The sequence below is a fragment of the Colletotrichum orchidophilum genome, assembly GCF_001831195.1.
Source record: "Colletotrichum orchidophilum strain IMI 309357 chromosome Unknown Scaffold_37.1, whole genome shotgun sequence".
Taxonomy (NCBI): Eukaryota; Fungi; Ascomycota; class Sordariomycetes; order Glomerellales; family Glomerellaceae; genus Colletotrichum; species Colletotrichum orchidophilum.
Window position 1 is genome coordinate 273,670 of NW_019172993.1, and position 21,446 is coordinate 295,115.

Consider the following 21,446-nt stretch of genomic DNA (forward strand, 5'->3'; position numbering starts at 1 on the left):
GGATTTTGAGCGTCGAGAGTCAAGAGTCGATTCGTATGTTTTGTGATAATGTAATCCACAAGAACACGGGAAATATTACCAGCAGGCTCGCATTATCTGGGTGATCCAATGTTGCCTGATGGCGAAAGCGTTCCGTGGGTGATGAAATTACTCCCTCCGTGAGGAACCACGATTTGGTTCAGTGGTCTGCTGAGACCAGTATTTTTTACGGGAGTGATGTGATATATTAGTAGGTGATTTCGGCAGGTTCCCGCAAGCATCTGCTTCACTCGACGCGGTGTCAGTGACCCCCGAAACAAGCTGCGAGAAACATGTGGCAAATCTCGTGAATAATTCGATTTCAACGTGGAGATTCCGAGAGGCACAGGGAATGTCCGCCAGGCTCTGGCTGATGTAGAAAAGTCTTTGGACCAGTCCTCTTTTCGTGCGTCAATGGAACGGAGCTGACACTGGCTGCGGGGTCCCAAGTTTTTCGTTCATTCTGTATGAGGCATGTGTGTATCGGCTCGGAGGGGGGTTAATCGTAAAGCGTTGGTGGAGGTCTGTCCGCGGCTGCCACAGCGCTCCAGATCATGACGAGAGCGAATTTTTCTGAAGTAGCCTAGCCGGCCGGTTGGCAGAGGGCAGTGATCGTTGTGGGCTGTCGCTTTAGTCGAGTTCTCTTGATGCTGTAGACCAAGCCGCTGTATTTTGTCAGCAAGAGACCTGATTTGGAAATTATATGAATTCCGAACTAACCTTTCTTTGACCTTTCCAGATTCTCAGTAGGTGCAATAGAAGGATGGTCGTCACTATAATCCCAAAGGGTGGCCGATACGCAGAAGACTCCCCTCATTGAGGCTGTATTTTCGATATCAAAAGGTCCTTTGTGCTTGTGGTCTCCTCTCTACCTCCGTGTTTTCTATCAAAGGTACTGGACCTAAAAAGCCTGATGAAGGCTTGGCAGTGAGGAGACCAGCTTGCTTGGCCCAGCCCGGTATTGGAGATGTCGTCGAAAGTTGGTTTCATGAAATCCCGATTGACATGCTCGATGAACCCACCCAACAAGAAGCTCAAGACTGGACACAAGTTACCTCGGAGGAGGATTAGTTCGGTGATATGGATGAGAAGAGGATTTAATTTCACCTTCTCCAACAGAATATCAATTGGCGATGATGAGCTTGATACGGCGTCGGCAATATTATAACCAAAATGAAATCAGATATACCGTCCTACAGCCAGTCTCGTCCATATAGGAACCTGGGGAGCACTCCCTGAGAGTGATGTCCAAAGATTTAAGATTCTCCCACTGTGCCTGACTCTTTTGTGTTGGTATATACTGCAGCATAAAAAGGTTCTTGGTCGCGATTTTGTAGCTTCAGCTGGCCTGCGAAATACAAGATATTTGCCATACACAAGTATACCATTGAAGAGCAGCAACAAATTATCATTCGAGGACGTTCTTTGATCATACTTCCATCACATGACCAGCTGTCGCCCAGGTAGCAAAAAACATCTTGAGTAGCCCAAAGCAGACTCACTCACCGCTCACGTATGTGCAACTCTTCACATCCCACTCTTTTATTTCCTCTTTCAGAATTTGCTTTTTCCTTTCTACTAATTATTTCTGCTCCTTCCTCACAAATATCTATCTTGCTCCTTGGTTGATCCGCCAAAAATATTCACCCGGACAGCCAACCTGTTTAATCCCCCTTCTCCTTCTTCTACCTTCCACCCACTCACTCCTTCACCCAAACAAACAACTCTGTGAGAAGTCTGTTCTTCTCATTCCCAAACGATCAAACCACAAATCATCAATCAATCAATCACCACCAATCTTCACAATGGTCGGTGACGCTCGCCGCAAGGGCGGCTCCTACTCGGACAACCCCAACACCGCCCGCACTCGCCGTTACCTGAAGAACCAGACTCCTGAGCAGAGAGCGCTCAAGTCCAAGGTATTCTCGGAGTACCGTGCCTTCCGTACCACCTGCATCAAGCGCTCCAGCATGTCTGACTACATCTATGAGCGATCTCGTGACGTCAAGCTCAAGATGTTGTCGGACGCCGTCAACACCCTCATCGCCAACCGGTCAGTTTTACTCCTTCTCCTTATCCTTCTCCTTTGTTTCATTACCAATATCTTACGCCTTCCCTCAACTCGACCGCCGCTGCCTCTTTCCACCTTCTCATGCGGTTACATGTGGTATAGCGGAATAAAGTCATACTGATGGTAAATACTAGCGCTGCCCGCAACATTGACTACTTTGGCACCCACGTTGAGGAGTTCATTACGCGCTTCCACGACAAGGCGTTCCTCAAGAGCATTGGCAAGGCCAATGCTGTCCTCCCCACCAGCGGGGAGGACTCGCCCATGGAGGGCTACGCTGCGGCGCCCAACAGCACTGCCGGCATCGCCAACCCCGGCCAGCTCCAGCACTCTGAGCAAGAAGGCCCCAACAACGTCGATGCTCAGGGTGAGCACGTCTCTGAGGAGATGCTTGCCATCTCTGAGTTCCTTGACAGACAGGCCAAGGCTCAGAAGGAGACTTGCGACGGCCTGGCTCTCCTCTTGAACAGCGTCGGCTTCTAAAAAGTGAACTGCACTTGGGCACTGGACACCTTTGGTTTTTTGCGGCTCTTCTTCTTGGCGGACTTCTTGGGCTTTTTTCCAGGTTCCGACTTGGGATAATGGAAGGGTTTGCGGAGGAGGGCTGGATCGAGAACGCCTCGGTGGACTAGATGCGAAGACTTGGAATCGTGATACCAGACAGGTTATGAGAACAATGCGAATGGATGATATTCGCCAGAATAATGACCTGGACACGTTACCGAGTGATGAATGTGAAAATGATGATGTTGGGGAGGCAAGCCTCTTCCTCGACCATGGAGCTGAGCGGTGGGATACCTCAATTCACGACACGTCTATTTTCTGCAAGCGACCTATGTTGTGAGATTTTGTGATTCACGCAGCACATGTGAGTGAGACCTTCGTACTGCACACCTGCTGGCTAGGCAAGCTGACGGAAAGATGCTATACGTGGGCTTCGTTTAACCACGCGTGTCTGGTAGGCATAACCGACAAGATCGCGACGATTCTCGATAATGTGGTCGTCGGGGAGCATGATGACGGGGGGTAAGCATGACTCGAGTTTCCCGTTGAGCCTCAATGCAAAGATCCTTGTGTTATTTCGAAACCCAGTCACCGCGCAGCTGTGGAATCGCGCCGGGAGATCTCACTGTGTAACCCCCAACCCCACCACCGCCGATGCGTGCGCGATGAGCTGGGGCGGAGCTTCATGGGGGTGAAGGAGTGAATGAATACCTGACTGCATGGCTACTCGGAACGTTTGGCTAGATTAATTGCACATTGACAATTGCATAGATTCTACGGTAGGTTCAGGTACGGATAGACCGTGGCGAGTGACGATATGAAAGCTTCCGAAATTGGTATGTGGCACCTCGTTGGATGGAGGATGTCAGATTAAAGTCGAGCACGATCGGGTTACCATGGTTCAGTGCCACAGCCACAGCGCGCCGGGTGGAAACAAGGGACCCCACTCCCGCCGAGTGGATGCGGACCCAACGGGTAGGGTTCACACGGTGCAGCTCAGGGACGAACTCCACCCGTCCCGCAACACCCCCAAATCTCCGACAATCTTCCGCGCGCACAATCCACCTCCGGACTGGACCCAGCGGCACCGACGACGCACGAAATTGCAAATTAATTCTCTTACACATCAATTCGCAACGCAACATGATCTGAACCTGGTTTGGAGAATCAGCATCCACACGAGACATGTGAACTCGAACCGCGCCGATGGTTTAGTGGTAAAATTCTCCGTTGCCATCCAGCAGCGTCGGGGAGCCGGGGGTTCGATTCCCCCTCGGCGCATTACTTTTGAAGGATCGTTTCGCGAGGCTTTTGTCACGAAAGGCACATAATCAAGGGAGGTACTTGGAATACCTGGGTTGAGCCGTTCGAGTATCATATTTGATGAGCAATATACACCTTTCCTGAGACGAAAAGACATGGTGTTCCTTTTCGAGCTGATCTACTGCGTCTTTATTTTTCTTACCTTGCATCAAATTTTTTAACAAGATGAAAATGAAGAAAATTGAGTCGGAAAACCAGAAGGCAGATGCCTGGATGAGCTGCAAGCTAGCTGGTTAGGCTTGTACGGAATGGAAACAAGAGGGGACTGTGAGAAATATTGGACCATAGGTTCTCGTCTCTCTGGGTGCAGACCCGAGCCGGGAAGGCTGCGGTAACAGCCGACTTTGATGACTTCGAAGTATTCCCCACCCATCCACACCTGGGAACAATTTGCTATCCGCGGTAAGATGAGTCCATTACTCGGTTGGCTGCCAGAGGAATGGTACAAGAGGAAAATACTGCCAGAGTTAGCGTCACGAAGAGCTGCAACTACAGGAATAATCCAAGCTGCGAGTGGGCCTGGGGCTACTGAGGAGACGGGGGTCGCAAAGTCGTTTGACGACTGGGTCTTGGACTGTTTAGATCATCTGGGAGACAGCAACTCAAACTATACCTTTTATCCGGAGGGCTGCGACAGTGATGATGGGGAGGTTTAGGATGAGGATGAGGATGAGTACGAGCATGGGGATAACGCGGTCGTCCAAACATGACAGAAGCTAGGACTCGATTGCTCCTCCGCCATCTGGCTTTTCATCTACACCTTGGCCCTACCTGCCGGCACAATCCCAATCCCCCATCAGACAAACCCATCACAGAATTCATCCTCACAACACGCTCCTCACCGGCCAATCTCGAAAGCTGAAACCGATTCCCTCATCTCGTAATATCAGGAAGAGAAAGAGAGAGAGAAACAGTTTGGAAATGCCGAAAAATACCTGTACTGTCACGGGCCCAGATATCATTCAACAACCGGGCTCGACGCAGCTCGTGAAGCTGAGCCGTACGTACCTCGATCGATTCCGGTCTTCAGCTCAGTGCCCGCAGTTAAGCTCAGCTCAACGCACCAACGCTCCTTCATGTCCAATCCACGAGATCTTGTCACGAGCCATTACATACCAGGCCCCACATTCCACAATCAAATCTTCAAGGCATGTTCAGAAGCGACAAGATTTCATCTAGATGATTGTATTTGTTCTGAAGTGTTCCAGGTTGTGACAAACTCTAAAGGTATCATGGGAACAATGTAAACAAGCCAGATATTTCTCTCCCGAAGCCCATCATAAGACAATTAACAACTCCCACATGAACATGCAAACGATTGATGATACCATCCAGTGGTGGACATTTGGAAGACATTTGGAAGACGCTGCAATGCAATGAAGATCCCGTAACTCCAACTCCATGCGTCAAAAGCAAGACAATACCAATGCTGGACCCGACAAAACCCCATGTGCATGCTCCTTAGAACTTCTCCATAAAGTTTTTCCTGACAGTCCACATGCGCGCCCGTTTCCCGTAAATGAACATGGGAATGGTGGCAACCAGAAAAATGAGCTGAATCACCCCCAGCCAAATGAACACCATCTTGGGTCCGTCAGAGGTGATCCAGTGCGTGACAAACAGACTAAACACCAGGCCGTGGAAAATATTCTTGCTAAAGTTGAGCGTGACGAGCGCCTCGCCCGCGTACTGCCGGTAGCTGTCGACGCAAAAGGTAATGGATGTCGTGGACCCTAGCGTGCAGCCAAAGGAGATGAGGCCGAAGAAGACGGTTGGCACGATCCAGAGGTCCCGCTCCTGTGCGGACCAGCCAAAGCCCATCAGGCCGATGACGGTAGTCAGCAGCACCGGCGCCGCCATGACGAGGCGGAACTCTGGCTCGTAGAGGCCACCGTTGCGGCGGGCCATGGCCTTGACGATGATGTCGCTCACCTTGCCGGCGACAGCGGTGCCGAGGATGCCACCGATAAAGGGGGATATGTAGACGAGACCCGTCTGCAGGGCATCAAAGTTGTAGGTAGCGCGGTTGCGATAGATGAGGGACACCGACTCGGAGACGACGATGAGCCAGCCGACGGAGAGGGAATAGACCGCGGCGGACCACAACACCGCTGGGTAGGCGAACAGGATAAAGGGCCGGAGCATGACCTTGAACCAGCTGTCGTGGTTCAGACGGCCGTTCCAAGGCTTCAGCTGTTCAGTGAAGGACTTTGCGGGCTGATGACGGAGGGTGTGGGTGTAGGCCAGGGCCTTCGGTGGCGAGTTGACGTCGGAAGCCTGCATTTTGAATTTCTCACTTTCGACAGCCGGGGCGTTGTGGAAGTATTCCGATCCAGGAGTAGGTGTACCGGACGCACCAGACGTCCGAGAGACAGGCACTGGGTTAGAGGAGTCAGGTGTCTCGCTCTTCGTGTCTTTCGCTAGCGTATCAACACTGTCGTCCTGCTTCTCATGAAGGTCTGGTGCGAATCCAACGTGAAGATCTTTGTGCGGATGCGAAGCAGCGTGCGGCGACTGGGGCGCAGGACTTGTGAGAACTTCGACGGCATCGTCATGACCGTTAAGCGCATGGGGTACTTGATGGCGTGACGACCATCGGCGACTAAAACTCGGTCTGCGGGATGGCTTTCGTGACTTGGGAAGCGGTGTCCGATCCCAGAAGGTCTCTGGCACGAACAGAAACAGGAGCACGCCACAGAAGGCGACGACCATGGCAACAATCCTGCAGACGCGTCAATGCCGGAGCCAAGTTAAATTCCAACACTGTCACTGCTTACCAAAAAGTCCATCGCCATCCCAGACCTTGAATGATGAGGGCACTGACGAGCGGGATGAGGTTCTTGCCACCGAGCAGCAGCAAAGTGTAGATGCCGATTCGAAACGCCCGCTCATGAAGGAAGAAGATTTCTGCAATGGTGGCCGAGGGCAGACACTCGACGGGGCTGACAGCGACACCCTGAAAAATTCTGGCCAAGATAAGAGAGGTGAAATTGGGCGACAGGGCTGCCCACACGGAGCTGAGAATGAAGATGATGGAGCTGAAGAGGTAAACGGGTCTCTTTCCGTAGAGAATAGCTGTTGGCGAGAAGATGACGGAGCCAAGGCCCATGCCCATCATGTACAGACCAGTGGTCAAGGAGACGGTCTCCGTCTCAATGTGGTAGTCTTGAGCGACGTTGGTAAAGCCGGCGGCAAGCAAGGGGGTCATGCCACCACCAACCATGCAGTAGAAACCGAGGGACAGTAAGGCGCAATCGCGTCGCCAGGAAGGCCAGTTAAGGGGGTCATTGGCCGACTCTTCCGGCTGGGGGTTGAGGATGATTCCGTCCTTGGTTGTCTTTGCATCGGGCTCTAGTGGGGCCGCGTTGGCCGGGGACTGGCGGCCGCTTGGTGTGTCTATCGGCTCGGGGAAACCGGTGGGGATGGATGAGTGGGAAGTCCTTGCGGGCGCGTTGCGCAAGCCGAGTGGCTCATTGCGATGCGCGGCGAGGAGAAGCACCGAACCTGCAGGTGTCAATTCGGTGGGTTTGGTGTGGGCGGGATACCGAAACAGGGTTTCTTACCAGGAACTTCAATCGTTTTGGGGTCGTTGAGAACACCCATACTCCATTTTGGAATATTGACATTCTCGTCATCTGTGGCTTCGGCACTGTCGGATTTGGTCTTATTCCCAAAGACGCCCCCGAAGCGACTCCTCCACGTGAGAACACCCGCCATATTGAGCAGTCTCTAAGCAGTCTTCCCAACCAGGGCTGACAGGCCCAAGATTTTATTTACTGTCGCCTCTGTCGACCACAATGGCAAACTAGGCGGATAAGTTGTTAGGGGATGGAGAGAAGAAAAAGGCAAGCGGAGGGGTTAAATCGAGGAAAGATGGCGTAGGGAACGAGGGGTTGACTGAAGATTTGTTCCTAAAATCGGTCGGGCATAAGCTGTGTGGTTCGGCCGTGCATCCAGAAGATGAGATAAGGTTGCAGATGTCCAAGAGCCGGAAGAAGATGCCGGGGCAGTGCAAAGGTTTGAGAAGAAATCCAATTTTTGGAAAGGTCAGCGCCGATGCGAGGCAGTGTATGCCGAGGAGGAGGAGGAGGAGGAGGAGGAGGTAAGAAGCGATATCTCAGAAAAGAGGAGGGAGTAGAATCGGGGGATGATATGCGCCAGAATAGGTGGCGCGCCGCAACGAAGCTGTCGATGGAGATAGGGTTTGGATGTCAACAACGAGGCCAACCTCAATGGCAGATGCTGGGCGCAGAGAGGAGAACTATCCAGGTCCGTGCAGAGCGATGGCGTCAGACGGGCAACGCGCCGTTTGATTGTGATTAAGAGAACGAGGGGGGCTGCGTCTCACGTAGGGGCAGGCGACCAGGAGATCAAGGATGAACCTCGAGCATTTATGTTGGTATAAAGAGGGCCGCAGAGCCAGGTGCAATGTTATCGTGCCCTGGCAGGCCGCAAGCCGCAAGACTGGGGGAACACGGTATGAAATGAGATATCGGCGCTTGGTTGTCAGGATTGGCCAGCCACCGAGTCAAGCACCGCGCATAGGAGCCCAGGGAGAAGAGATGCGCAATTCATGCCACAGCGGTATGGCAAGGTATCCGTAATAAGGTAGGTATCCGCAGGTAGACTGGTAGCTTGCAGGCCTCGCAGAATCAAATGGTGGAGTTTTCTGTTTGTAGGTGCCAAGGGCGTCGCGTCGGGCGGGTTCCGTGGGGAATTTCGAGCAACTAACTGGAGGGGTCGAGACGGCCCTTCACTCACTGGATAGATAAACTCGACGCAACTCGGACAGATTGGCAGGTGACTCGACGTCGGCGGGTGGGCGCGAGGTGTCATCAGAGATGGATGCGGCATTGGCGGCGGTGTCTGTCCTCAGAAAGCCTGTGGAGGATGGCCTTGGTCGACAAAGGAGGTGAGGGAAGAGGGCCACATGTCCACACCCAACAGCCAATACACGTCTGCATGCTGGCCCCGGATTGCAAGACCCCTAAAAGCGAGGCTAAAATCCCTTGCTGAGTGCGTGGACCGTGGGTCGTGGGTGCGTGCTGGGTGCATCTTCTCCACAGGGCCCATGTGAATCAGAGCAGTCGAAGATGGTGGCGAAGGCGGTGACACCAGATCCAAGGAACATGCAAAATCCAACATCCACCATCTACCGCGGGTGACGGGTGACTACAACGTCGACAAGTCGTATTTCGTTGATCCAGTCATCGAGGCTCGGAGAGTACGGATAGTGTATTCGTTAATGGCCTGGGCGTCTCGGAGCAACCCGACCAGTGCCAGACCACCACCTGGAGCATGTGTGCCTGTCTCTGCTGACCTCGGACTCGGATGAAATGGAGCTTTCTTGTTTCCCCCCAAGGTGAGACGCCATGGTGAGATTCATGATAAATGGGCACATGTGTTATCTCTGCGTGTCGCATAAAGAAAGGTTGGTTGTGTCTGATGTACAGTCGTTCGCTGGATGGCACCACGATCAAAATGCGGCTGAGTTGGACGGAAATAAGCCAAGGAAGAATGAATCTGGCGGAACCTTTTGAACCTCACAGGGTGCGCCATGAAGCTGAAGACCCAAAACAGCAGGCGCCATGTCTGGGCGCCCAGGATTCACGCACTTGCCGTTGCTGTCCTCAGCACGGATACAGAGCACCGGGTACTTACCTACCATGGACCCCTGCAGAGTACTGCTTATGTCATGCGTCCTCTCGCGGTGCCTCAACGTCATCGTGCGTGAGGATATCTGACCCCACATTCTCAAGCCGCCTTCCCCAATGGAGCCTCCCGTAGTTTAAGCGTGACCGCGTCGTCTGCCATGAAGCAAGGTGCAGCTCGCCTTCGATTGCTACCGAACCTCCAGATGAACACCGGCTTGACAACGGCAGCTAACATCCCCCCTGCCTCTACTAAGCTGTCCAGCTGCTCGGAAAGCCGTTGACGCTACCCAAATACACCTTGTTCTACAGCGAGCCACTTGTTTCCAAGGTACTTTACTTTACGGCCTGACCCATTCCCCAAGAGCCTTACTCCCAGGCACCTTTGCAAGAATTCTGTTGCATCTCAGCTTTACGACTCGCATCGCGACACATCACGGGGTAGCCTTCGACGACGTCAGTCGGCAGCACACTGCATGCATCCTTGGCACCTGAGCAGAGCAGAGCAGACAACCGGCATCAAAATTCACCATGCAACTCCTAACACATACCGCGCGCACCGCCCTCCGGGGCTGCAACACGAATCTCGCCAATGGCGTCCGCATCCCACCCCTCAAACAATCCATCTCTGCCGCCGCTGCCCACTTCTCCACGTCTCGTACTAGGCCGGCCAAAAACCAGATCTACGCATCGTAAGTGGGCCGCTGCAGATTCTCCAACCTGTCCATCCAATCCATGCCCTGGCACCTTGATATCAGCTTCCCGCTAACATTTGCTTCTGATGCCAGTGTCCGCCGTCCTGATGACTTCCACACCTATCAACTCCTCTCCTCCTCCTCTCGCATACCACTGATCACACTGTGGACCACGTCTTGGTGCGGGACATGTCGAGTCGTCGCTCCTCTTATTCGATCCATTGTAGAGTCTGGTGTCGGTGAAGCTGAAGGCGGCGTCGGCTACTGCACCGTCGAATTCGACTCTCCCGACGTCATGAGCGGAGGGCTGGGCATGACCTACATGATCACTTCCATCCCGACGCTGCTGAGCTTTGATAACCAAGAGGCCCAGATACAGACCAAGGTTCACGACGCCAAGAAGTTGACAGACGGCGCTTTCCTCGAAGAGTGGATCAGGTCGGAGGCTCGGCGGCACGGCCAGCGTGGAGGGGGCGGGGGATCCGGCGGCGTCTTCGGCGGATTGTTTGGTGGTTTCAAATGATCAAGGCGGACGAACATTCACCAATCGGACGCGCTTCCAGCGAAGCCATGCCATGTGCCTGGTGCATCCGCCGGTACGAGGCTGACCAGGCTATCGAAGGTGATCAGGACGAAACGCTCATCATTCGGTTGGTCGTTGACTAATAATGCAATACACTCGATACCCCGTCTCACCGTCTCTACCTCAAGATCAAGGCGTGTAGAACACCTCTTCGACGGGCTTCCACCACGCCGGCTCGCCTGCTTCACTGCTCACTGCGCCGGGAACCAGGGACTCTTGCCAGCCGTCGGTCATGGCCCACCATTCGCGGACCTTGGGGTTCTCCTTCATCTTCTCCATGTCTCCGGCGAAGTCGTAGCCGACGTACTTCATGGTGGCGAACAGAATGCGTGAGTCGGGCTCGTGCCAAATGCTGTCTGCTAAGAGTTAGCTTCTGCGAAGTCCTGCGAAGTCCTGCGATGTCGAAATCTGCGGCCTCGTGGGTTCGGGCCGACACCAGCGTGTGACCTACAGTCGACAATATTGCACTCCTTGATCTGCTTGAGCACCTCGGGCCAGACATTGGCGTGGACCTCCTTGTACTTGTCGATGAACTCGGGCTTGAGCTTCACAATCTGGGCAATACGACGACCGGGGTTCTTCTGTCTGGAGGATACGGGCGGAGGAGCCTCCACCTCGGCTGGGCTACTGGGCTCGGGGGGAGAAGAACGCTTGTTGGACCACATGATGCTCGTTGGACGCGTGTAAAGGGTTCGTCGTCGATGGCGGCGGTGGTGAAGTTTTTGCTCGCGAAATGTGCTCGGCGGAGGGCTGACCCAAGTGTGTCCCGTGGACTCGGGCGTCGGCCTCGCGAAGCTGGAGCGTCTGCTTAGAGCCGATTAGCGGGGGAGTTCGACTCGAGGGCCGGCGGAGAAAGCGACGGATTTCGGCCACGTCGGGGGAAGATTGTCGCGAGGCGGGGCGCGAGGGGTAAAGAATGCGGGGATTGGGGGAAGGGCGGGAGGAAGGGGGGGGACTCTTCGCCCACCAACACACGGCACAGACACACGAGACACACGCAGGACACACACACATATACAAAGAATTCTGCAGCGCGGGATGAAGAAACGGCTGGGTGAATAACCTTTGCACACAATAATGCACACCTACCTATCTGTTGAAGAGCCGTTGTTGCGACTTTTGTGCGTGAAGAGGTCGCCGAGCGACTTGAGAGGAAAGGACCACGAGGGGATGCTCTCTCTGATGCTGGCACGGGAACTGGCCTCTTCTCTTCCGCTTCATTCGCCGGGCAGGTCTCGTCGATGGTGCGATGTGCGATACGATGCAGCAGAACGTCGTACGGTTGGGACACGAATTAGTCAACTGCAGCGATCTGTTGGGCGGTACTCGTGGGAGTCGTCAATCCGGGTCGCTGGCGCGCAGTTGCGTGGCAGACTCGACAAGCTTCTTATACGTTTGTCAACCCAAGGTATCATTCTTTGGTACGCCTCGCTTGCAACGATCGCAACAGAGCTCCAGTACCGGGGTCCGCGTCAAGTGTTCCACGGTGCCGCACCGTCTGAACTCGACGATCTGAGCGTCTCCGGGCACGTCTCATTCACACTTGTTCACCTCTTAAAGTCCAACTTTAGTTAGCCCTACAACCATGAGCAGTCGGAGCCGCAGAAGCAACGGCAGATGGGTTGTCAAGGTTCTACTATGTTTTTGTGTCTGGGACGGGATACCCAAATAACCCAGCCAGTAGAGTTCTCCCAATTATCCCAGGCCCTACTACCCCCAGCAGCCAGCCCCGGAGTTCCGGTCTCGACTCTGTTCGAATCTCGAACTCACCCCCGACCAAGTGACCAAACCCGCCCGATATTCCCTCTTTCAGCCTGAATGGACTTCTAGATTTCTCTGATGCGATTCACGTTATTTATCCGCTAATCAGGGGGTCTGGTTGTAATATCCGCGGGAGGCACACGGAACGCGCAGCTTATTGTTGTCGGCTCACACACGAACGGTGTATTCATCTGGCCCGATGGCTGCACCGAGAAGGGGTGACAGGACAGAGGTGCGCTTGTCGAGTTATCGCATGCGCGCTGCAGGCGAAGCGAAGTCGGTTATCTGCCCGCATTTGCGAGTTCTGATCGGCGAATCATGACGTTCCGCGCCGATTCGTATTCGTAGACCGGTTGGGGTGGCTCGACTGGTTTCTCGTTGGCATTGATTGCCTGTTATTTTCCACTGTCAGGATATGTCTGCTAGTGTTCATTATCACAGCCCCTCCCAAGAGGTGCAAAGAGCTTCAAAGGGGGGCCTCTTTTCCAAATGGAAATGTTCAGGATTCAAATAGAAATCGATTTCCGCAGGGTGCGACAGTGATTCTCAAACTGGACGTCTTTGTCGCGCTACGCGCCCTCTCATATATGAGCACGCGACACCATCTGCAACCGATAATACTGAAATGTTTCATGTTTATCCCCCATCTTAAGTTTTCTTCCATTAACCTTGAATGGGCTATGATTGGCCTCTCAGGTTGGAGCCTAGTCGCATCTTCAGATGGAGAGATGTGAGCGCCCGTCGGTCCCTCTCACGGTGATTTGGAGCATAAAGCTTCTCTCTTCAACAATCGTGTCTGTTGATCTAAATCTCTGTTATCCGGCCTGTCAGGAATTGTTTTCTTTCATCGTCGTCATCTCCAGCATCATCGCCAGCCAGAGAGGGCTCTTGGACGGACCGCTTCATTTTTCAACTTCCTCACACGATATTCAGCTCAATGTAAATAGCACTGCTAAACTTGTAAATTCGATGCTGCCGCGGTTGCTACACACGCCTTGCAGACGAAAGTGAACCCGCCGACCGTGGCTCATCTTGCGGTGCGAGTCCAAGCTCCGACCTGCGCAGCAGACGTCTGCAACGACAATGTAAAGTCTCCGGCGCGCCGGAACGTGTGACGCCCAATACCGGTGCCGAGAGGATGCGGAGCACGGTAAAGAATGTCCGGGTCGACGTCGTAGAGGAGGGCTGAGATGAGGGTCGAAACGACTAACACGACGCAAACCCCTCGATACGGCACGATGTGACTGATAGAGATGAGATGTGATCCTAACGATTGTTTTGGACCGCGAGGGCTGCGAGTAAGGTCTTTCAACAGCTAGGTTCGAGACACAGGGCAAAGTGTATTTACTCGTCAAGGCACTGGTGTTCGTGGTCGTCGGGAGCTACCCGGTCAGGCTGTCGCCTGTGATGTCGGTGTGGTAAGTGGTATTTCAATAAAGGCAATGAGGGAAGTGGGATCGGAACAGGGAAGTTCACCGACGCCGTGCAGTTGACCAAACAATCTCGCTCCTGTGCGAGAACACGTATGTCGAGGGAGGGGAGGAACCATAATGCCTGAGAACAATGAAGTACAAGATCTTCTGGCGTCTAACGAGAGGTAGTAGTTGGGGACTTCTTTCCAAGGTGTCGGTTGAAAAATTTGCTGGATCTGATGAGGAGGAAGACTATGGTCGATGGGCGATTCGGGAGGGTGGTACTGATAACACACCGTTATTCCAGCGAGAGTTCCATATCATTGAGCATGTAGTAGGATGAGGCCCATGGTCTGGCTGTGAAATTGGCTGATGCTGTATCTTGGCGGGGTGTGATTGTACTCAAGTCCCACCCCACCCCAAGTATCACTCTGTTAGAAGTTTCATATCGATGATTGCGGAAACTAGAATTTGGCGCTGGAAGAGGCCGGCGGCTGCACTTGGTTGGAGTACCTACCGCATCATGATACTGCCCCTAATGGAGTGATAAGCAAAAGCTTCATTTATGATTATGTTTGCCTCCCCCACAACGCACTGAGAGTTTCTGGTGATGGTGGACGTTTGCTTACGAGTACGGTGACGACTGAACATGTCCCGCGCATAGCTGGTAATATCAATTGACTGGCAGACAGCTCGGGTGAACATATAATCCTGCAATTCATTATATGTTCCCAGGGTTGCTACTAGGTGTTCCCTTCCGAAAAGGGGTCGTGGGTGTGATGTGAGAGGAGGGCCGATTTGTGACCTAGTTGAGTTGAGATCTGATGAAGCTCCTCGTTCCACAACACGTCATCATGAATGAATGTTTTGGGAGCCACGTAGGAGCAGTCCTATAACTATCTCGCCGACCACACTTTCGATCAAGCCTAATGTGATCAGGGGCTTTTACCTGATTTTTCAAGCTCATCTCCATTCTCTCGAATTACTTCATGATTCTGCAAAAGCTTCTGAAAGGGACATTGACAGACGCCAGGTCTTTAATGGAAGCCTGCTCTCCCAAGCCTCAACACAGTTCAAGACTTTCCCATGGACTCTGACACTTTGAAGGGGAAGGGATGATACCAGGGGCGGATTGGTGTTTGAGGAGAGCTTATTGTCTTTGATTCGCATGAGTGCGAGAGTTAGGTGAAATTCGGTAACCACAGAAGCCATCCCAACACGGCTCCTCAAACTAAAGCTCGCTATGACAGACTCTTTTCATACGCTTGCGTCTCTCACACTTCAGTCGCGACGGATAGCGACGGATATACATCACACAACTAATTGCAGAGACTAGCCCAGGGTGATACCGACAATGCATACAATTGAATAGACTCATGACTGAAATAATCCTTATGCTCAAAAGATTCCGACTAGAATGATGAATATTTCCAAGGCTCGAGTCAACCAAATATCACAGTCTCAATTCCGTGAGTATTCGGCGTCTTCCGACTTTACTCAAGTCGCCCCGATGGGCCGTCGTTATGAGCATCCCGGCACGAACTCGAGCCCTAACATCACCCACCCAACATTAGCTCAGTTCCGGCCTCAACCAGCATCTCAAATCACGAGAGATCATCAAGCGTCGATGGTTTAGTGGTAAAATTCTCCGTTGCCATCCAGCAGCGTCGGGGAGCCGGGGGTTCGATTCCCCCTCGACGCATTTCTTTTGCTCTACTGCTGAATTTGGTCGCCGAGAGTTGGTTTACGATTTAGTTTTGGATTTCCTGCGTGAGAATTTGTGTGTTGCGGGTGGGGGGGATGACCCCACCTTACAACCACACTCAGACGCAGTCGAGTATTCCGATTCTAAGAGTAAATCTGACGGTGTTCGTCCGGGTTATGTGCGGTTGCAAAACATTTGATGTGGCATCGCAAAGAGCGTTCCGAAGGGAATTATGTCTAGAAGGCCAGTTGGTATTTAGGGAGGGGGTTCTGGTTTGCGGCTCTGAGTGCAATGTTATCTTGTTATTCAAACCTGCAATATGGACACCACCGAGCTTTGTTGCATTCGAGCAGAGATCAAAGAGCAAATTAAGGTATCTTACCTTCAACTTGCAGTGGCAGCTTACCTATAGCATGAAGTTTATGGCATACTATGTATGTAAGGTAGGTAAACTTGATTCAATTTGAGATGTGTACGCGTTCATTCACGTATGCGCTTTACCGACACATGCAGTGGCCAAAATGTCAATCAGATGTGCAACGGGCAAAAGACAATGTCCCTAGCAAGGCTCGAACTTGCGACCTTTGGATGTCCCTAGAATGTTTTCCAGAGTCATATGTGTTTAATATGAGACCAACGCTCTACCGACTGAGCCATAGAGACTGTGCTGTGTGGGACGGGCCGTGGGAGGTTGTAACAAGAAGCGAGAGAGGGCATCATGAGCGGGGACAGAGAGAAAGAGATCGTCGTTGTGGGAGGGGAACGGGTCCGTGGAGATTGTTCTTGGCCAGTCACGACTCACGATCGTGTTGGATGGAGAGGGAAACGGTGTATTTTCTTTTCCTCACGGTTGAGCGAACTGGCCGTGCGTGCTTTGCGCCCAAACGCAGCCCAGATTTGGCATGCCTCGAGGCCGCTTCCCAGTCATTCATGCTCCTCCTCAAGTCCTTTCTCACAAACATTACGGCGCCTTGACTCGCAGGAGCTTCTCAGCATTGCGATACGCAATCATCTCGAGCTGCTCCGCCGTCACCATCCCGCTGTCCCGCAGCTCCCGGATCCACGCCAGCCCGTTCTCGTTCTTCTCAAACGGGTAATCGACGCTGTAGAGAATATGCTCGACGGGCGTGTTCCGCAACACGCACGCCAACGGAGCCAGGCCCCACACCCCGCTCGTCGTGACCCAGATGTTCTCCTCCCACACCGAAAGCCAGCCCCGCCGCCGCGGCCCCCACCGCACCGAGAGCTTTTCCACGCGCTCCATCATGAAGGGCAGCATCTCGCCGAAATGCCCAATGATGATCTTCAGCGAGGGATACTCGTCAAAAAGACCCGCGGCATAGAGCTTCAGCACCGCGAGCCCCGTCTCCGAGTGCCACCCGAACCCGCTGGACCCCAGGCTCCGCGCCGCGCCGGGCTCAAAGTTGCCCTCGTACGCGGGACGCTGGCTCTCTGACGGGTAGGTGGGGTGCAGGTAGATTGGCACGTCGAGGTTGGCGGCAGCGGCGAAGACGGGCCAGAAGCGGCTGTCGTCGTAGTGCGTTCCGTCGACGTGCGTGTCCACCAGGGCGCCAACGAAGCCCAGTTCCCGGACGCAACGCCCGAGTTCCGTCGCCGCGGCGTCTGGGTCGGCCATTGGCAGCACGGCGAACCCGGCGAAGCGGGCCGGGTTGGCTTGTACGGCTTGCGAGAGCTGGTCGTTGGCTAGTCTGCTAAGCCGCGGGGCGCGGGGGCCGAGGCCGGGCGCATGGGATACGATCTGTAGGCCGATGCGGTTCGTATCCATGTTGCTGAGCCGCAAGGGTCCGACATCTTTGAGGCGATTTGCTACTTCGGGGAGATGCTTGAGTTGCTCTGCGTAGAGGTCGGACAGCTCCGTGAAGAGCTCCGTCGCGATGAAGTGTTCCTCGACCGTGATGAGTTTTGGGATCAGGTCTGACATATCAGCGGTTTCTGGATAAGGAGGGCTTGGATGCTTGCTCTCTTAGCATAAGTTTTGGTTTGAGGTGATGTAAGGTACACAGAGGAAATCCCACCCTCTTGTACCGTGTTTCCAAAGCCACAGTGGTGGTGGCGGATGCCTCGGCCGACGTCTCCCGAATAGCGAGACCCCACATGCTGTATTCAGATGAACTCATGTGAAACATGCAGCACGCGAATGGTGAGCTCGCCAGGTCATGTTATAGTCGAAATCAGAGTCATAAATGAAAGGTTCGAATTTTCCATCAACCTTTTCACCAAATCTGTTTTTATGATCAAGGTCCTGGACCATCCCGCCAGGTATTTTGGGCGGATCTACCAGCTTCAAACATCTCCAGACACTTTTGGTCTCCTAGGCTTATAGTTACCCGCCAAATCGATTCTCGTTGGACAAAACGACGCCGGGTCAAATATACAGAGCCTTTGCTACCGTTGCGGATGGGACCCACGGTCTAGACTTATGAAGCTCATCAGATCGGGGGATATACAGGAAAGAAGAAAATCCAAGGAGTGGTGGGAAAATGAAGGTAAGCCACGAGCAAGACCTGAAAACTCCAACGCTCTCCCTAGGAAAGTCATGGACCATGTGAAATATGACTCTTTTCTGAAGCTGATACCCTATTCATACCCCAGTTCGATGTGTTAACAGTCCATTTCAAATTGCAATCGTAGACCAACCCAGAGCAATGTGTCATGAGAATGAATCTCAGATAGCTCGTTGCTGCCGGCAACCCTATTTCAGTGGCAGCTCACAAAGTTAACTCAGTACATATCAATATCTTGCTCTTCTTCAACAGAAAGAATGTCGACAAACATAAATAAGAATGGGCCGCGACATATTCAGCCTTCCCCTTTACGACAGATGGCAGTCTTCCTGACTGAGAGGACCTGACTTCCCAGACGGACAGTCCAGCCCAGAAGCCTACTGCTGACAGAACGTATGTTGATATTGTGTTGAAGACTAGGAAAGGGCTGATTAGCAGGCTCACATAACTGGGTAACATGACTCTGTTGGTGTTGATCCAATGCTGAAGTGGATGATTTTGTTTGAACAACATTGCCAGACAATGAGCCTTCCACGCTGGAAAGACATATATCAACGGCTATACATTGGTAAACTGAAGGCGACCAGCCTCCCTTGCCCGACGCTTTTGTTCCATTGTACATTACCCTGTTTTGAAATTCCTGCAAAAGATCTCCACATTCAGTGAGGGTCCCACCAGTCATTTCACCCACTATACAAATTCTACTCTGATGAAGAAAATATCAACCAATCCGATATGGTGTAGTGGCCAACATGATGCCCTCTCATCTCTTTGAGAGGTTAGGCATAGCCCCGAGTTCGATTCTCGGTTTCGGAATATTGTTTTGCTTTTGCTCCCTTTGTGACCTAGACTCACCTCGGCTGTCCAGGTATTGGTTGCTGTTTTTGTGGCTTGACTTATCGCGCGGTTGCGATCAAATTCAAGGGTCATAAATATTTGACTTGCAAAATGTCATCTCTATTATCTTACTGAAGTGAAGACAGCCCCAAGAACGGATCATACATGAAGAGGGTTAATCTCGACACCGTTAGGCAACTTCCCACGTTTGAATCCGACCCAGTGCAGGCATTCTTCAGCCCGCAGGTCGAGCACTCGCCAACTTCGAGGCGTGAAACACCCTTCTCAGAGACTGACAAGTCAAGGTGAAGGATTCAATGATCACTCTCTTTACTCACGTAGCTGTAAAATTGCCGTTAGGAGGCATTCATCTAATTAATTCAACAAATTCTACGAGGCTCATCTGAGTTATCAAATGTTTAGGTAATGTAGTAATTGAAGTTTCTTTAGGCCAAAGTTGACCTCTCAAATTTTTGAAGACACAATATGAAATGTATGTCTTTCCGATCAATAAGAAACAAGTTCAAAAGCTCTAGTTCTTAAGCATACCTCAAACACTTCCTGAGGTACAAGAAAGACCATAGGCCAAGTTGATTACCTGCATAGGGTTCAGGCGCGATGAGACGACAGACCCTTCTAGCACAGTGTCAGGTATCCTTCATCACTGTCCCAGCAGCCCCACCACACCCGGCGCAAAATAGCATAATGACTGACTCCAAGTGAAGCCTTCACTTACATGCCCCCAAAAAAATCACCAAGCGTATCTCATACCCATCTCATATCCCATTCACAAATAAGCGCATCCTAAGAGGCCAAGGCCAAACATGGCGACGAGAATACCCCACCTGCTGGAGAGCTACCTCGCCCTCCCGCCCGAATACGCCCAGATCCTCCTCACCAGCGTCCTCGGCGCCAGCACCAACTGGCTCGTCCTGCGGTACCTGTACACGTACCTCAGGAAACCCAACGCCGCAGCCGAGGAGGGGGGGGCTGCAGCTTCACAGGCTGGGGACGTCCGCGTCGTTCTCGTCAGCTTCATGAGAGATTTTGCTTTTTGGAAAGAGGGCGCTGGGAGACTGGTAAGTTCTTGTTTTAATAATTTAATTGTTCCGTCTCGCTCCCTTATATACATGCCCCTCACTCATATTCTTTACCCCTCCATTGATGAGATTTTCTCAACCGTCCGCCCTTCGCCAGTACACAACGTTCTTGAATCCAACGAGACAGAACTAACTAACACGCACCAACAGGGACTCGACCTCGAAGGTCTAGGAAGAAGCGGTAGATTCGTCTTCGTGGACGGGCTGAGCGGCTTATTCTCCTCCCCTAACCAGGCGGCGCCGTCGACGACAATCAAGGGCCGGAGAACTCTCCGTGGTGCGAGGCTGGCCGACATACAGCGCGAGCTCGACGGGGCGGTATCGGATGTCGCCGCGGGGGACGCCAGGACGGTCTTGATCGTGGACCAGCCGGACCTCTTGCTCGCTGCGTCTGGCGAGGACCTTACGGGCCTTGCGTTGAGAAATATGCTGCTTGATGTGCAAGAGGTATGTTTTCTTCTCACTCCCTCATCGGCTTGTCCGTATTTCATTCACTATGCTTTCAGTGGAAATTCATCGACTGCGACATATTTCTCATTTGTGCCATCCATCTCGAAAAGAGAGGGGGCCCTTCACTGACACCTCAAACAGAAAGTCCACGCCTCCATCATCACCGTCGCCGCAGACGAACCCCTCATCGCGGCTCAGACCACGACGCTGGAGAAGGAGCACGCGAGTCTCGTCCTCGGACTGGCGCACGCCGCGGAGACGGTCATCGGTCTGAGGTTGCTTGACACGGGCAACGCGAGCGACGTCAGCGGGGTGTTGAGGGTCACTGCGGGAGGGGATGGCGGGAACGGGGAGGAGAGGGCGGTCGAGGAGACGGAGCTGTTGTACTTTGTTGGCGGGGATGGGAGCGTCAAGGTCTTTGGGAGAGGGCAGTGATGGGATGGCGAGGATGTGGCGAGGTAAGGCGTGAAAGTAGCATGTCGTCGATGGTGGGTTGCTTTCTATGCTGCAGAGAGGATTTGGAGGGGTTGGTACACATAACATGGGAATTGAAATGTTCCTACCGAGCACTGTCACATACCAAGGAACTAATGCTCTGGTGTATCCCATCATACGTAGCTTTCGCCACACACCAGGACGTTACCTCTACAGATCACTCCAAGGACCAGTAGTCAAGACTGGCAGGACTGTCTTCACACCCAAAATACCATCATCATATTGACACCGATCGGCACAGGCTCTATGGATCGATCAGAGTCACCACATATCCAGTTGCGCGTGGAATCAGCGAGTGAACAAGACAAGCAAAGTC

At 52.8% G+C, this 21,446-nt stretch overlaps 7 protein-coding genes across 7 annotated transcripts; 3 read left to right on the forward strand and 4 right to left on the reverse strand.

Moving 5' to 3' along the window:
- Positions 1-1,823: 1,823 nt before the first annotated feature.
- On the forward strand, positions 1,824-2,572 carry CORC01_05408 (uncharacterized protein; the record flags this gene model as incomplete). The annotated part of the gene is made up of 2 exons (XM_022617051.1): positions 1,824-2,071; positions 2,224-2,572. The coding sequence occupies 2 exons, from the start codon at positions 1,824-1,826 to the stop codon at positions 2,570-2,572; spliced, it is 597 nt and encodes a 198-aa protein (XP_022476516.1).
- A 1,147-nt stretch (positions 2,573-3,719) lies between these two features.
- On the reverse strand, positions 3,720-3,875 carry CORC01_05409 (uncharacterized protein; the record flags this gene model as incomplete). Its single annotated transcript, XM_022617052.1, has 1 exon — positions 3,720-3,875. One exon carries the CDS (start codon positions 3,873-3,875, stop codon positions 3,720-3,722), a length of 156 nt encoding a protein of 51 aa, XP_022476517.1.
- Positions 3,876-5,377: 1,502 nt separating this feature from the next.
- Positions 5,378-7,633, reverse strand: CORC01_05410 (major facilitator superfamily transporter; the record flags this gene model as incomplete). The annotated part of the gene is made up of 3 exons (XM_022617053.1): positions 5,378-6,638; positions 6,694-7,420; positions 7,480-7,633. 3 exons carry the CDS (start codon positions 7,631-7,633, stop codon positions 5,378-5,380), a joined length of 2,142 nt encoding a protein of 713 aa, XP_022476518.1.
- Positions 7,634-10,098: 2,465 nt separating this feature from the next.
- Positions 10,099-10,785, forward strand: CORC01_05411 (uncharacterized protein; the record flags this gene model as incomplete). Its single annotated transcript, XM_022617054.1, has 2 exons — positions 10,099-10,259; positions 10,356-10,785. The coding sequence occupies 2 exons, from the start codon at positions 10,099-10,101 to the stop codon at positions 10,783-10,785; spliced, it is 591 nt and encodes a 196-aa protein (XP_022476519.1).
- A 189-nt stretch (positions 10,786-10,974) lies between these two features.
- CORC01_05412 (uncharacterized protein) lies at positions 10,975-11,510 on the reverse strand (the record flags this gene model as incomplete). Its single annotated transcript, XM_022617055.1, has 2 exons — positions 10,975-11,201; positions 11,297-11,510. 2 exons carry the CDS (start codon positions 11,508-11,510, stop codon positions 10,975-10,977), a joined length of 441 nt encoding a protein of 146 aa, XP_022476520.1.
- A 5,174-nt stretch (positions 11,511-16,684) lies between these two features.
- CORC01_05413 (amidohydrolase 2) lies at positions 16,685-17,665 on the reverse strand (the record flags this gene model as incomplete). Its single annotated transcript, XM_022617056.1, has 1 exon — positions 16,685-17,665. The coding sequence occupies one exon, from the start codon at positions 17,663-17,665 to the stop codon at positions 16,685-16,687; it is 981 nt and encodes a 326-aa protein (XP_022476521.1).
- A 2,244-nt stretch (positions 17,666-19,909) lies between these two features.
- CORC01_05414 (uncharacterized protein) lies at positions 19,910-21,070 on the forward strand (the record flags this gene model as incomplete). Its single annotated transcript, XM_022617057.1, has 3 exons — positions 19,910-20,164; positions 20,336-20,632; positions 20,777-21,070. The coding sequence occupies 3 exons, from the start codon at positions 19,910-19,912 to the stop codon at positions 21,068-21,070; spliced, it is 846 nt and encodes a 281-aa protein (XP_022476522.1).
- Positions 21,071-21,446: the final 376 nt, after the last annotated feature.